The sequence below is a fragment of the Schistocerca serialis genome, chromosome 7, assembly GCF_023864345.2.
Source record: "Schistocerca serialis cubense isolate TAMUIC-IGC-003099 chromosome 7, iqSchSeri2.2, whole genome shotgun sequence".
Taxonomy (NCBI): domain Eukaryota; kingdom Metazoa; phylum Arthropoda; class Insecta; order Orthoptera; family Acrididae; genus Schistocerca; species Schistocerca serialis.
This window is the reverse complement of record NC_064644.1, coordinates 247,915,479-247,932,344: the sequence shown is the minus strand read 5'-3', so window position 1 is coordinate 247,932,344 and position 16,866 is coordinate 247,915,479. Positions and strand designations below refer to the sequence as shown.

Below are 16,866 nucleotides of genomic sequence, written 5' to 3'. Positions count from 1 at the left end.
GGAAAGCAGATAGGTGGAAGGAGTATATAGAGGGTCTATACAAGGGCGACGTACTTGAGGACAATATTCTGGAAATGGAAGAGAATGTAGATGAAGACGAAATGGGAGATAAAATACTGCGTGAAGAATTTGACAGAGCACTGAAAGACCTGAGTCGAAACAAGGCCCCGGGAGTAGACAACATTCCTTTAGAACTATTGGCGGCCTTGGGAGAACCAGTCCTGAAAAAAACTCTACCATCTGGTGAGCAAGATGTATGAGACAGGCAAAATACCCTTAGACGCCAAGAAGAATATAATAATTTCAATCCCAAAGAAAGCTGGTGTTGACAGATGTGAAAATTACCGAACTATTAGTTTAATAAGCCACAGCTGCATAATACTAACGCGAATTCTTTACAGACGAATGGAAAAGCTAGTAGAGGCCAACCTTGGGGAAGATCAGTTTGGATTCCGGAGAAATACTGGAACACGTGAGGCAATACTGACCTTACGACTTATCTTAGAAGAAAGATTAAGGAAAGGCAAACCTACGTTTCTAGCATTTGTAGACTTAGAGAAAGCTTTTGACAATGTTGACTGGAATACTCTCTTTCAATTTCTGAAGGTGGCAGGGGTAAAATACAGCGAGCGAAAGTCTATTTACAATTTGTACAGAAACCAGATGGAAGTTATAAGAGTCGAGGGACATGAAAGGGAAGCAGTGGTTGGGAAGGGAGTGAGACAGGGTTGTAGCCTCTCCCCAATGCTATTCAATCTGTATATTGAGCAAGCAGTAAAGGAAACGAAAGAAAAGTTCAGAGTAGGTATTAAAATCCATGGAGAAGAAATAAAAACTTTGAGGTTCGCTGATGACATTGTAATTCTGTCAGAGACAGCAAAGGACCTGGAAGAGCAGTTAAACGGAATGGACAGTGTCTTGAAAGAAGGATATAAGATGAACATCAACAAAAATAAAACGAGGATAATGGAATGTAGTCAAATTAAATCGGGTGATGCTGAGGGAATTAGATCAGGAAATGACACACTTGAAGTAGTAAAGGAGTTTTGCTATTTGGGGAGCAAAATAACTGTTGATGGTCGAAGTAGAGAGGATATAAAATGTCGACTGGCAATGGCAAGGAAAGCGTTTCTAAAGAAGAGAAATTTGTTAACATCGAGTATAGATTTAAGTGTCAGGAAGTCATTTCTGAAATTATTTGCATGGAGTGCAGCCATGTTTGGAAGTGAAACATGGATGATAAATAGTTTGGACAAGAAGAGAATAGAAGCTTTTGAAATGTGGTGCTATAGAAGAATGCTGAAGATTAGATGAGTAGATCACATAACTAATGAGGAGGTATTGAATAGGATTGGGGAGAAGAGGAGTTCTTGACACAACTTGACAAGAAGAAAAGACCGGTTGGTAGGACATGTTCTGAGGCATCAAGGGATCACAAATTTAGCATTGGAGGGCAGCTTGGAGGGTAAAAATCGTAGAGGGAGACCAAGAAATGAATACACTAAGCAGATTCAGAAGGATGTAGGTTGCAGTAAGTACTGGGAGATGAAGAAACTTGCACAGGATAGGGTAGCATGGAGAGCTGCATCAAACCAGTCTCACGACTGAAGACAACAACAACACAATCGTCTATCGTGTTACTTTACTTGACGTGATGCATTACATTACAGGACTTGGGTATTAATACTAAAAAGTAAAAAAAAAGTAGGAATTTGTCAAGCTGATTAGATTTAAACGTCTCTGAAGCTGGCAGATAAATCAAGATGTTAGTTCCCTTCTTTTAGATCCCTAACTCTGCCCAGTACACATTTGACTTTTTTGTGCTAAGATAGGAATGTTTTTCGTTTTGGTTCTATATGTTTTTCCTAAGAGATAAATAAAATCTTTTAGTTCTCGAATAAGCTAGTTATTTTCTGTGTTATTCTTTGTGTATGTGATTCATTAGTATACAAACTTGAGTTCACTGCAAACTTTAACGAAGCCAATTGTATAAAAAAAATTTGAAAAGTGGATAAAACATTCTAGTCTATAAAGAGCACAAAAACACTAATATATCAAATATGCTTTCAACCCATTCATCTACTGTGAATAGTTTATTTACAATACATCCCTCAAATTTTATAAAAGGGAGACGTAAAGTAATACAGGGTCTCTCAATCCCGTAAGGAAACAATTACAATGAGATTTCCATCTAATAATGCAAAAGATCTTTTTCTTTCCTATGTGTTGGCACAATGCACAGTTCAATCACCAAACAACTAAGTAAATTGTAACAATCATCAAAACACAATGGTCACTATCAAAATAGCTGTGTCACTGCACTGCTTTTATTCAGTGTCCTAAGCAGATACCAGTATTACACCTACTTCAGACAAATAATAAAAAAAAGATAGGTATCTGATGATCATGATGATGAATACATGTGATGATAATCAAGCAGCAAGTGCTCAATGTTTCAACACTATTATATTGACTACTGCTAGAGTCTGAAGCAAGGTAACAGTAGAGAGAGTAACATTCTTTACATTCAAACTTTTATCCGAACTCAACTCTACTTTCAAATGTTTTCAGCATATCTTGCTTGATAATTAATAATAATCTGGCTTTGATGCTAAACAATGTTTTTAAGTTCTTGTTCTTGATGTCTTGTTTACAATTGTTCATTATTTTGTTAGTAACTTACTAGCACATTTCATGAAACATTTTGCAAGCTATTACGTAAATCTGTCAGTAGGTTAAATAAAATACATTTCCAATAAAATTTTTCTGGGTTTGTGACTGCATTGTCAATATATACAAAACTATCGATGCTTCGGTCCCTGATACAAGTGACTTTCTTCAGGGTGTATTTGTTTACTTCTACATATATTGACAATGCGGTCAACAAACACAGAAAATTTTTATTGAATGTGACAATGGCTGCAGAAGCCCAAGTTTATAAAATACATTTCCTCTATAAAAATATGGCTTCATGCTGGCCATTTACAAAATTGGATTTTTACTTTAATCTTATTGTACAATAATACTTAATAAATGCACCCCAACTGCATATAGATATTATTTACTCAGAAATGAATTTAACCATAACATCCCGTCGATCACTGAAGAAAGCTCAGGTCTCACCCAACTACAATAAGAACAGCAGATGCTATCCACAAAATGAGTGTCCAATATCCTTGACATTTATTTAATATCCTTGACATCTATTTGTTAGGACATATTTCAAGTTCAAATGTAATGAGGAATCTTGAGCAGAATGATCACCTAAATGACTACCAGCATGAATTTCAAAAACAGCCAACTCGTGTTTTTCTCATATGACACCATTAAAGCAGTAAATCACAGCATCAGGTAGGTGCAGTATCTCTTTACTTTCAAAACAAATTTTATCTATTACCACAGCTACTCTTATTAACAAATATACAATTGCATGACATATCAAGTGAAATTTGCGACTGGGTTGAGAATATCTTAGTAGGGAGGATATAGCGTGTTATCTTTGATGAAGAGTCATTGACAAAAGCAGAAGCAACTTCAGGAGTTCCCCAGGGAAGAGTACTGAGATCATCGTTGTTCATGTTGTATGTTAATGACCTTGCAGAAAATACTAACAGTAACCTCAGACTTTTCGCAGCTGAGGTATCAGTGATCAATAAGGTTGTGATAGCAACTATGGTCATGGAGTGTGCAAGGAATGTTAAGAAAGGTAGGAAAATATTTTTGGTTAGCAAGAGTGACAGGATAAAAATTGCAGAATATCTGAGTAGTTAGCATTAAGTATTCAGTGCCGAGGACAAAGATGTGGAGCGCATATGTGAGAAATTCAAAAGCATTGTTCAATATTCCTTAGACAAGTATGTTATGAGTAAGGTCTTAAGAGATGCAAAAGACCCACTACGGTTTAATAACTGTGGTAGGAAACTTTGAACATAAAATTTTGTCACAAATCTTAGTAAAAAACCATAAGGGTTTTGATCTTACGTAAAATCAGTAAGCAGTTTGAAATCTTCTATTCATTCACTCAATGTCCATACTGGCACCAAAACGAAAAATAATAGACAGATAGCTAAAATACTGTTTCACCGTGAAAGATTGTAACATGGTTCCTCCTTTCAGTCATCGTATGAACGTCAAAATGGCAGATATTGAGATAACTGATCGCCAAACATAAAAGCAACTACACTGTTTAGTAGTGTGTAACGATACAAGTATCATTACAATACAACAGATAGTTCCAGGCCATGCAGTAAATCTTTGTCATAACTTTATTTATCATGATTGTTCACCAGGTATCAGATGATGCTCAAATATAGCTGGTAGTGAGGTAACAGTGAGCACCTAGCATAGCCATCTCTATCTAGTGGCTGAAGTATAGAACTACACCTGAATACAAGTGGATGAAGGGTGCTGCCACCTAAACAAAACAGAACAATCTAATCATTTACGACTATTTAGAAATGATATTGTTTAAATACTCAATTGTTTAACGAGTAATACATTTCATAAAATAGTTTTTCTATTTTTAAATATATTGTGACTATGTGAACAATTATGTAAGTGTTCATGGCTTTAATACTAAGTTATGAAGTTGAGGGGAATGAGTTAAAAGTAGCTACCAATGCCACTACAGTATGTTTAGAGCAGCACAAATCCAAATAAAAAGAAGTGGCTATATTTATTTTCCAATTTGGAAATAGTATGTACTGACTTGCTTACATACTACGCAACCACAAGAAACATTATACTGGCCCACACAGTAACAGTAAATACTACAATTGTGGAACCACTATTACTTGCTGCAAATTATTCTTCGGGTAGCATTACATGTATGGGATGATAAACTGAGCTCATCACCAAGTAAAAGACTCAAGTATAATTTCATTTGTGAAGTTTAATGTACCATGTAATAAGGGATAGGAATCCATCTTGTGAAAGCCATGATCAGTGATGAAATGTAAAAGTTAAGTAAGATATTTTTTGACATTTATACAAAGCTAAATGGCTTTAACAATTTACTAATTTCACTGAAAACTTTGAGTGAACCAATAATTCTTTCCTAAACTGTATAACTATAGCAGAACAATTTTCAAATAAATTAGCTGGTTCAATTATAGCACTGATTATTTATGGTGAATACATGGAGTAAAAACAAAAACAAATAACAAAAGATACGTGAAGACACTGTGTAGTAGATAAAGTCAACAAAAAGTTTGTGAATAATTTTGTATTAAGGAAAGTAACTACTGCAGTGGATACTGAAGCTACACACAAAATTCTATGAGAGATTTTTGCATGTGACGACCTTTGCTCTCAAAGCTATAAGTGCAGGCTAAAGGGTGTTGTGACTCGCCGATATTTCAAAGTGCCGTCACGCAGTTAAGCGCGTCCTCTACATGCGGCGCTGTCTGCCAGCCATGCAGCAGCCGCGCCACCTAAGCGGCCAGCCAGCCAGCGGCCGCTAGACTTGGACTCAGTGCTGATTTGACTGTTACAGTGTACACACGTCTTCCTTTGTTTACTTGATCTGTGACTTACACGTATTGTGTCGTCCAAGAAATATATTTGTTCAACTTGACGTTATAACAATTGGCGACGAGGTAGTGAATTTTTCTTTTTCATCATTGACCCACAGGTTTCCATGGCTGTTTTAGAACAACTATTGGAAGGTCTCATTGAACAGCAAATGCTTCTCACATCTGCGATTCATGATTTTGTCGCAGCATCCAATGCGGGGCGTCTCTCATCGTCTCTACCTCCTTTTCCTCCTTACGACGAGACGGCAGAAGAATGGTCTGATTACGAAAAACATCTTCGACAGCACTTCTTGGCATTCCATGTCGCGGACGACCAAACATGTAAGTCTCTGTTCCTTTAATGGATTTCACCTCAAATGTATCGGTTGTTGTCGCAATTGGATTCTTTGAAAGATCCTGCGTCTTTGTCCTTTGCTGAAATGTGCTCACTTCTGTCCGTTTATTTTCAAAAGCATACGCATGTGGTAGCCACTCGCATTGCCTTTTATCGTTGTCAAAAACAACCGAATCAATCCTATCGCGCTTGGGCTGCTGAATTTCACGGCCTCAGTAGAAAGTGTCAATTTGTTACTGAAGGTCACAAAGAATCCTACGCCGATTCCATGGTACGGGATTCTATTATCCGATCGGCGCCCGACAAAGAAGTTAGGCAATGTGCCCTTCAGTTGGCAAATCCGACTCTAGATGAAGTCCTATCTATCGCTCAGTCTTTTGAAATTTCTCGCGCAAATAGAGGCATGGGGCGACGTCGGGGAAATACAACCTCTGTGCGATGTTGACGAAGCGTGTGGCATGTCCCTGACAGCCGACGTGGCCGCAGTGCGCTCCCAAGCGCAGCCTCGGCCTAACCATAAACAAACCTCTAAGAAACTGCAGCAAAACTCACGGCAACTTCCGCCATGTCCGCAGTGTTTTACGGAACATTCACGGGAGGATTGTCCCCAACATTGGGCCATGTGTTACAAATGCAAAAAGAAGGGTCATGTGTCATCTGTTTGCAAATCCGACCGCATACCTGACATTCATGAACATGATGTTGATTCTGCTTCTGTGTTGTCCGTCAATGGTACTTCTTCCCTTTCAGGGAAGTTATTCCTCACTGTCCAAGTCCTTGGTCGGGATGTTCGCATGCAGGTGGATACTGGTTCTGCTGCCACCATCATCAATTCTCAGACATATCATCAGTTGGGTTCTCCAATCCTATCACCTGTCACTGGGCAATTACGGACGTACAATAAACAGAAGATTTCTCTCTTGGGACAATTTAATGCTGAGGTATCTTACAAATCCGTCATTCGCACTGTTCCCGTATTTGTGGTCGACCATAGTAACACGGAGAATCTTTTTCGTTTTGATGCCTTTCGTGTTTTTGGGTTCTCCATAGATGACTCTGTCAATATCGTCTCTGATGCTATTCCTTATGCTCAATTTGATTCCTTGTCAACGACATTTTTGTCCCCTTTTTTCCCGTGCAAACAACTTTGAAGCTCATATCATGCTCAAACCCACTGCTCAGCCTAAGTTTTTTCGGGCTCAGACCATTCCTGTGGCCCTTCGTGATCGGGTCAAACGGGAGCTGGATCGTCTCACTGCTTCAGGGGTCTTGCTCCCTGTCACTTCCAGTGAGTGGTCCCCTCCTGTCGTTGTCGTTGCTAAGCCCAATGGTGATATTCGTCTCTGTGGCAATTTCAAAGCCACTGTAAGCGCTCAATGCCTCATCGACACTTACCCTATGCGCCGACCTGAAGAATTGTTCACTGAACTTGCTTGAGGCCAGTATTTTTCTAAACTTGACCTGTCAGAAGCTTATCATCAACTTCCTCTCGACGCTGCTTCCTGGCAGTTTCTGGTCCTTAACACACCTTTCGGCCTCTATCAATACCAACGATTGTCATTCGGGGTTGCCAGCACCCCTGCTCTCTTTCAGCGATTCTTGGAACAATTATTGCTCCCTGTCCCTGGATGTATAAATTACATGAACGACATTGTTGGCACTGGCTCCACCACTGAAGAACATCTTCAGAATCTCCGCACACTTTTTCATGTCTTACGGACTGCCGGTCTTAAGTGTAATCTTCAGAAATCAAATTTTTTTCAGGCATCTATCGCGTACTTGGGGTTTCAACTCTCTCGGGATGGTATTCATCCGCTTCAGCAAACTGTCGCTGCGATCGATGCCCTTCCTCGCCCTACATCTGTTAAGGAACTGGAGGCCTTCATGGGGAAAATAGAATACTATGACAGGTTTTTACCATCTGCGGATTCGGTGGCTCAGCCGTTGCATCGCCTGTTGCATAATAACGTGCCTTTTCACTGGTCTGCGTCGTGCAATGCGGCTTTCCAGAAACTGAAGACTATACTGAAACTGGCCCCGTGCCTGGCCAACATCTTGTTATCGCCACGGACGCCTCTCAATACGGGGTTGGTGCAGTCCTTGCACACCATTTTTCTGATGGTTATGAACAACCCATTGCTTATGCCTCCAAAAAGCTCACGGATGCCCAATGAAAATATTCTCAAATCGAAAAAGAAGCTTTGGCCATTATTTATGCCCTTCATAAGTTTGGTGTTTTTCTCTATGGAACCAAATTTCGTCTTGTTACAGACCACAAACCACTTGTTTCCTTGTTTCATCCATCAACGTCGCTTCCCGACAAGGCTGCACACTGCCTCCAGCATTGGGCTCTTCACTTATTTCGTTTCAATTATGAGAGTCTTTTCCGGCCGATGGCTCAACATGCGAATGCTGACGCACTGTCTTGCCTTCCCATGGGTCCTGATCTGGCATTCAATAGGGATGAACTTTTGTGTTTCCACATGGATGTAGCCGAGCAGCGGCTTGTGGACGGGTTCCCCGTCGTCGGGGACCAGCTGGCGGCTGCTATGGGTTCTGATCCTACCCTCTACCAGGTTTTACGCTGTATTCAGAAGGGTTGGCCAGATCGTCTGTCCGCTAAGACTTCTGATCCGTTGCGAAACTACTACGCTTTGCGTTACTGCTTCATGGTTAAGGATGGTGCTATCCTCCTGTCCACCAACATTGCTTCGCCGCATGTTGTGGTACCTGCGTCTTTGCATGCTTCGGTCTTGCGCCTCCTTCACCAAGGGCACTGGGGTGTCTCTCGCACAAAATCTCTGGCGCGCCATCATGTGTACTGGCCCGGCATCGACTCTGAAATCGCACACATGGTCGCTGCCTGCGGCCCTTGTGCGTCACAGGCCGCCGCCCGAAAGTCATCTTGGTCACCGTGGCCTTCGCCTGAGAAGCCCTGGGAGCATATTCATGCTGATTTCGAGGGACCTTTTTTAGGTACTTATTGGCTTCTCGTTATTGAAGCCTACTCTAACTTTTCTTTCATTGTCCGTTGCACATTGCCTACCACCGCGGCAACCACCAATGCTCTAGCTCGCATTTTCTCTTTGGAAGGCCTTCCCTCTACTCTTACGACACCATGGCTGACACCTGTATGAAATCCAGACGGACACGGGTGTTGCAGTGCGTCATTCGGACCAGCTTCGACCTCGTGTGCCTGCAACGCCTGTTCCGAATGCCGCTACACCACCTTCGGCTCTACCTGACACTCGGGATACTGGAATCTCTCATTACTCACAACACAATCCTATCACCTTCATCTCGGTGCCAGCACAAGAACTGACACCACCAGGAGACATGCCCATGCAGGAACCAGATGACCATCATTGGTCGGAGCAACTCTACTCTCCTCCTTCTCCTACAGATGCCGACAAATCGCCCATGTCTCCTGTTATAATAACCGGACTTGCCGCTACAGGCAGATTGGGGCATGGGGCCCCAGCAGATTCGACCCCCATGTCTCCTGTCATCTCGAACCGTTATCATCGGGGACACTTCCGTCTGTACGGGAAGCCTTCTCCTCGAAACTTTACGGCCAGTCAAACAACACCTATGGACATTAGCAATCTACAGGCCACTTCCATCAAGACCAGTGCAAAAAATTCAAAGGGAGGAAAGTGTTGTGACTCGCCGATCTTTCAAAGTGCCGCCACGCAGTTACGCGCATCCTCTACATGCGGCGCTGTCTGCCAGCCATGCAGCAGCCGCGCCACCCAAGCAGCCAGCCAGCCAGTGGCCACTAGACTTGGACTCAGTGCTGATTTGACTGTTACAGTGTACACACGTCTTACTTTGTTTACTTGCTCTGTGACTTACATGTATTGTGTTGTTCACGAAATAAATTTGTTCAACTTGATGTTATCACAAAGGGATTGTATTTCTCAAAAGTGTAACTGCTTCAATACTGGTTATCTATTGCATAAAAGATCATGTCTGACTAGTTAGTGAAAATTGCCTTAAACTAATATAAGCAAATTCTATCAAGTTTACATCCAACATTGCAGACTTATCAAAACTTACCACCACAGTGGCTAAGCATCTTCAGTGCTTAGCAGGTTTTTATATTACGTAATACTGCAGTGTATGTTTGCATGATTAATGATGGGAACTTGCCCTGCAATATATCCTCTCTTGCCGTTACCCACCAGGCCTCAACCTCCGCTAATTTCAAGTTGCCACCGCTCATACCTCACCTGTCATTCAAAAACATCTTTGCCTCTATACTTCCGCCTCGACTAACATCTCTGCCCAAACTCTTGGCCTTTACATATGTCTGCTTGTGTCTGTATATGTGCGGATGGATATGTGTGTGTGTGCGCGAGTGTATACCTGTCGCTTTTTCCCCCTAAGGTAAGTCTTTCCGCTCCCGGGATTGGAATGACTCCTTAACCTCTCCCTTAAAACCCACATCCTTTCGTCTTTCCCTCTCCTTCCCTCTTTCCTGATGAAGCAACCGTGGGTTGCGAAAGCTTGAATTTTGTGTGTGTGTTTGTTAGTGTCTCTATCAACATACCAACGCTTTCGCTTGGTAACCACTTGGTGAGTAGATTTTTTTAGGTTTCCATTTACACTATATTAACAATAACTGATTATGTTCATTGTTATACAAGTAAAGGACTTGTGTATCAAGTTTGGTTGAAACCGCTCCAGTAGTTTAGGAGGAGATGTGGAATACATACACGCACACACCCACACACACACACACATGTTTATAATATGTATGGATTCATTATTTGTTGTTTCTAGAATTTTACTGAAATATCTCATGTTTGCAATGTCTGTATAAATGGCAGCATTCTGGAATATTTGATATTTGTATAAAGACCAAGTAAACAAGAGAAAGCAGCCATGAATGTTGACCCCATACATCAGGAGGTAAAAGAGAAGACTGAAGTTGTAGTGTAGTGATCTTAGGTAGCAGTCTATGCCAATAGTCGAACATGCCATGAAGAATGGATTCTGCCATCTCAAATTTATGCCACAACCATCAAATGATAACCCAGCATCTGACCAATGCAGGTACAATCAACTGCTCCACCAAGTACAACACCCAAAAAAAAGTGACATTTTGGAAGACGGAGAGAAGCACATCGGTAGTTTTCACTGGGGGCGCCCTGACATGTTATATGTTACTTCACAGAGAGAGGACCAATGCCCGACAACTATTATGCTACATGACATTAACCACCACAACATTCCTGTTGACCCAGTCAACTGCAGATGATTACAGTTGATCTGTGGAACAAAGCCCATCAATGTATTCTGGGCAAGGTCCATCTCCCACATACCATAGCTGTTCCCTATTATTGTACAGAGCTAGTAGCCACTCACCTAGCTGCCGAATTCAGGGAAACTACACGAGATGACCACCTATGGAGGTGAGGCTGCCACATACCATAGACAGACAACCTATCCAGCCACTAGTAGATTCAGGGGATTCTTTTTCCGTAATGTTGAATGGTTATCATCGGTAGCCAATGAAGACACTGTTCCATGATACAAAAGCAGTTGTGCTGAAAATTTCATGAGGAAAATACATCCAATCAACAGGACCATGTACTGTAAGAATAAATATCAACAACAGAATGCAGCCTTTCAAATCTGTCATTTTATCAGAATGTAGCCATTATAAGCCATCACTGATTGTGGAAGATTAAAGGACCTTGGAAGATTAAAGGACTTTGAAAGATCAGAGCTCCAGGTTGACAAAACTAGTCCAACAAGCACACATGACAAAGACTGCACTGAGTGATTGTTTGCTGTTGATCACATAGTTAGCTTATAATCTTCAATAATTCGAGTTCTAGTCATCAGAAAAAATGCTCAATTAAACTGTGGAGCTTTTCTGTCAAGATGCTCAGTTAAACTGTGAAGCTTTATTTATTGCAAAAAGCTTCTCACGCCCACAACAGAAATCTACATGCCACCAACAGTTATAAGCACTGTAGGTTGGTTGGTTTAAAAGGGAGGGGGAAGGGGGTGGGGGTGGGGGTAGGGGAAGGGATCAAACTGTGAGGTCATCGGTCTCAGCACTGTAGGTGGTCAAGGAGAACTTTTGGATGACTGACTGTCATGAACAGCTACAACTAATTCCTATACCAGTCTCGGAGGGCAGCTTAGTCTCAACAACAAAGAATCGTGCTTTGCTACACATATACACACAAGGGGTGATGCTATAATTTATAGGATCTTATCTGATTAAGGAAAAAAATTGAGAGAGTATGAGATTTTCTGTTATTTTATAGGTATGAATCTAAAAAATAACACCATTTGATTAACAGGAAAATCCTGTACTAGCTTGATAAACAAGTGTACACTGTTGTGTGTTTTAGTAAAATTGAGTAGAAGGGTCATTTTGAGAATTAGAACTAGCTTTATTTTGCAAATGAAAGAAAAACAGCCCTCGGTCACTACTTTTAACAAATTAACTGGGTTTCAACACTGCTAGGAGTGTCTTCCTCAGAATTTAAACCAAAGAATGGTCTATAACATGTTATAGACCATTCTTTGATTTAAATTCTGAGAAAAAAAAAATTAGCTTTATTTTGTATGAAGGTCTATTATGGAACACAGTCTTTTGCAGCTGTTCTATTCATTTGGCTGAGGTATTCTTAATGGGCTTCGTGTGGCGACAAGAGCTGTAGTGCTGTGCTTGATGTCATTGCAAGTGCAGCAAAGTGACTGCTGTGCCATATGTAGCTCCAAGGAATATCAACAACTCAAACATGATATACTGCAACAATGTCAACATACACAGAATCTTTTTGTAATAGCATTTTGTTTCGTTGGAGGAATGTCAGATTCTGAACTGAATGTAACCCCAACATAAAGAAACACAGAAATGACTAACTTCTTGCTTGATTCATTGTCAACATATAATAAATTCTTATTGTAATTCCAAGTTGTTGGAATACTGATTTACTAGACGTCGGCATCAAATCAAGATCTAAGAGGATTTCATTTAGTCAAGAGTTCAATGACTACTACTGAGCACACGTGTAGACTATTAGTAACACATATAATGTCAATTTTAGTACAATGTTTTCAAATCAGGAGTGGACAAAAGACAGAACCCTGTACCAACACTGGAGATCATCCACCAATTAGTTAGTACTTGCATATGGTACCACCAGCTGAAAGACAAATAATACAGGAATGAGTAGAGAAGGTGCTGCAAAGATGACATCACTAAATCTTCAAACATATGATGGACAATCTGCTTCAATACCTTAAATGGATGACGTGTCTTTGCTATCTGGATGACATTTTCATTTTTTCAAAGACAGTTAAAGAAAACCCAAGCCACTTGGAAATGTGCTGACCTGTATTCAGACTGCATCCAAGAAACTGCCATTTTTTCACACAAGAAATAAAAATCTTGGAGCACCTAGGGAATGGCGATGGAGTCTGGCCCGATACAGAGAAAATAAGAGCAGTCACTCATTTTCGGTTCCTCAGCACACTCGTGATACGAGAAGTTTTTTTGGAATGTTCTGGCACTACCGGTGCTTCATACAGGACTTCTGAACCAAGGCACGACCCCTACAAGAACTACTGCAGGGAGCCACCAAATTTTCCTGGTACAAGGCACATGAATGATCTGGCCTTGTCCCTAAGGAGGTGCTAAATTATTCTTCATTTTCTAGCATTTTATGATGAGAATGCTGAGACACAATTTCATACATATGCTAGCAGTTTTAGAAGAGGGGCAGCTCTAGTACAAATTCAGGAAGGCGCTGAAAATTTGACAGTTTATGCTTCCAGAGTACTCTCCAAGTCCAAGATGAATTACCCCACAACGGAGAAAGAGTGCCTTGCAGTTCTGGCTGTATTTATTTGAACCAAACATCACTGTGACAGACCAACATTCTATCTGTTGGCTGACTAGCCTGAAGAATCTGTTGGGTTGACAGGTGACATGGCTACTGAGCCTTAGCAGCATGACATCAGAGTGATGCACAAAAGCAGATGCAAACAGAAGGATGTCAATGACATTTCACAGAATCTTTTGGCAGAACGCATCAGTGTGGACGAAATCTCAGTCATTGCTACATTAAATGACATTGTTTCTGAATAGTGGGAAGTCCAGCACTGCTGAAAACCACAGAAGTCTTGAAGGAGGAAGAATGGATCAAAGGGGAAATGGATCATTGTATAGAAGGAACTATGACCCAATTGGGCATGAATGGCTGCTTTTCATCCCGGCTCATCTACAGCCACCTATACTGAAGTTTTTCCATGATGCTCCAACACCTGGTTACCTGGGATTCATCAAGACTGTACATGGAATCAGATGTAGGTATAACTAGCCACATCTCCACTGATCTGTTACGACACTATGCGAGTCACTGTAAGGAATGCCAAAGACAGAAGCACAGACTGCAATTACCTCCAGGTCATCTAGTACCAATCCTGCTTGCAACACCATTCCACCGAACTAGAACTGACTTTTTATAGAGGTTCCCGAAGTCGACAAATGGGAAGAAATGGATAATACTCTGCACTGCATACTTCATCTGCTATGCTATCACTGAAGCTGTGCCGACTATTGAAGCTAAAGAAATTGCGCAGTTCTTTGTAGAAGAAATAATTTTTGAAACATGGAGGACCCCATGTGCTGATATATGACTGTGGAAAAGTTTTCCGCCAAAAGTAGCAGAAGAGGTAATTTATGGTCGCAACATCACCTACAGGGTGAGGACTGCCTACCTCATCTGCAGATGAATGTCCTCACAGAACTTTAACAAGACAGTAGCAAACATTCTCTCAATGTGCACTGATTCCAACCAGTTAGACTGAGATACAGTATTGCCCGTTGTGATATTTAAATAGAATACAGTAAAATAAGACACTACAGGCTTCTCAACATTCTTCCTGCATCAGCCGCGAAGCTGAAATGACAAAGGATAATTTTTTTTCCATTTCAGATGGATGATACTCAGCATGACTACATGAAACACTTCATCACCAGAACTGAAGCAGGAAACTGGCTTGCATATGGACTCTGCATGGCTTGCATATGAACCCTGCACACCAGGAGAAAGACAGAGCTCCACAATGCCAAGAACAAACCAGTGACATACAAGCCAGAAGAACTAATTTGGATTCTTACATCTGTATGGTAAGTAGGGCTACCAGGAGTGTTACCAAAGAGCTACTTTGGGTTGTATCATAGCCTTCATAACTTGTCAGATGTCACATTATAAGGCCGAGGATTATGACCGCTCATCAAGAAGACAAAAGTATATAGACATCATCCATGTCATCCTTATGTAGCCCTACTATGGCCCAGAAGTGCAGATCAACAATAGGAAGTTAAAGGAAACTGAAGACTCCCTAGATAATTGCGATGCTTCAATGGGAGGGGCTACCTTCAATGCTTATAACAGTGAAGAGGATGTAACAATATCACCAGAAAATGAGAATCCGTCATTCCTGCCATTCACAAGACCATTAACAAGACCTAAATCCATGATGCTGTAGCTGAAGCCAATGAGGATTTCTGAAATGGTGGGTCACTGTTTCCCCAGGAGAAGGAGCAATGCTGCGAGCTATGATGCACACAGGTGGCGTAGTGGTGGGTGCAGCGGGGATTGCCATTTCAAAACTGACCACTAGCAATTATTTGTTATTTAGTATTTATCGTTTCTGGAATTTCTTGAAATAGCTTATGTTAGTAGATTCTGGAAAATTTGATGTTTGTATAAATACTAGTATTATAGAATAGTTGGTGTTTGCATAAATGGCTGCACATTCTGTCCAGGAGTTCATTTCTGTTGTGGCTATATGATGGTGTACCGGCCACTGTGGCCAAGCGATTCTAGGTGCTTCAGTCCGGAACCACGCGACTGCTACAGTCGCAGGTTCGAATCCTGCCTCGAGCATGGATGCGTGTGATGTCCTTAGATTAGTTAGGTTTAAGTAGTTCTAAGTTCTAGGGGACTGATGATCTCACATGTTAAGTCCCATAGTGCTCAGAGCCATTTGAACCATTCGTATGATGGTGTCACTAATAAAAATGCTTTCAGTTCCAAGTCCTACAGATTTCTGAGTTGGGATATTAGTGATGTACCATGATCCACAAAGTATTTATCCCAGAACTGAATACAAAAATTCAACATGGTGTGTCTACCAGCAGGTGTGAAATTCTGCTTAGTCATTTTCCGGTTTTTTAGTCAAGTTCAGTGGCACGCTCATAGTTGATACAAAGCAGCCTCAGATCAGAATGTGGAGCCATTAACTAACTGGTACCAGGGTTTAATAAAAGAGATGGAAAGTTGTAACTGAAACAAAAAAAATACATTTGTTTATGAGGAAAATTGAAGCTTGGTGCTTTTATGTAACTTTTTGACCTATTGAGATTTTGTCGTAGTAGAGAGTATCAGTAGGAGTTGCTGGGAACCAGCTGGAGAAAGTGTAGTGATTCTCAATGGATATATTTCCCAATCCTTTGGTCAGATCTCAGAATCATTCTGAAGGCAGTCAGACAGCTATAGTGTATTAATAATTGGTTCTGGAACAGTGACAAAGTCAACCCTGTCTCACATTGCAAAGCAAAGCAGGTGTCTCTAATTTACACTGATTTTATAACTGTAGCAGTGATATGAATTTCTCCAGGTCCACCAATACACATTCTGGTAGTTAGTCTTTGCCAATAAATGCTTTGGTAGTTTGTATTTGGAGTAATACATCATATAATTGTTCTTGTTCACCAAGAGCATGTGGATTTTGGTTGTAAGACTTTGCATGACACCACGAACTCCCTAAGGACATGATGGAAGAATGTTTTGCCATGTCTACTTATTAAAAGATACATCTGTCATCAACCCGAAGATTGTTTTGAACAATAATGTGGTTTACTTGGAATGGTGCTATGAGAAGCAGTATGCCCTCAATTTCCCCCGACATTTCAACTGCTTTACCCTGCCAATTATAGGGAGATCTTCAGGTTAGTGTGGA

At 41.0% G+C, this 16,866-nt stretch overlaps 1 protein-coding gene across 4 annotated transcripts in view; it reads right to left on the bottom strand.

Annotated features, from left to right (window-relative positions):
- The window catches only part of LOC126412528 (protein AF-9), a 108,862-nt gene that overhangs the window by 19,922 nt on the left and 72,074 nt on the right, over window positions 1–16,866 (bottom strand). The window contains exon 7 of one of the 4 annotated variants that reach the window (XM_050082170.1): window positions 2,239–4,414. The exons of the other annotated variants lie outside the window; for them this stretch is intronic. Coding sequence (XP_049938127.1) covers window positions 4,358–4,414 — 57 coding nt within the window. The 3' untranslated portion in view covers window positions 2,239–4,357. Of the gene's footprint in view, window positions 1–2,238; window positions 4,415–16,866 lie in introns of those variants that run through there. 4 annotated transcript variants of the gene reach the window in all.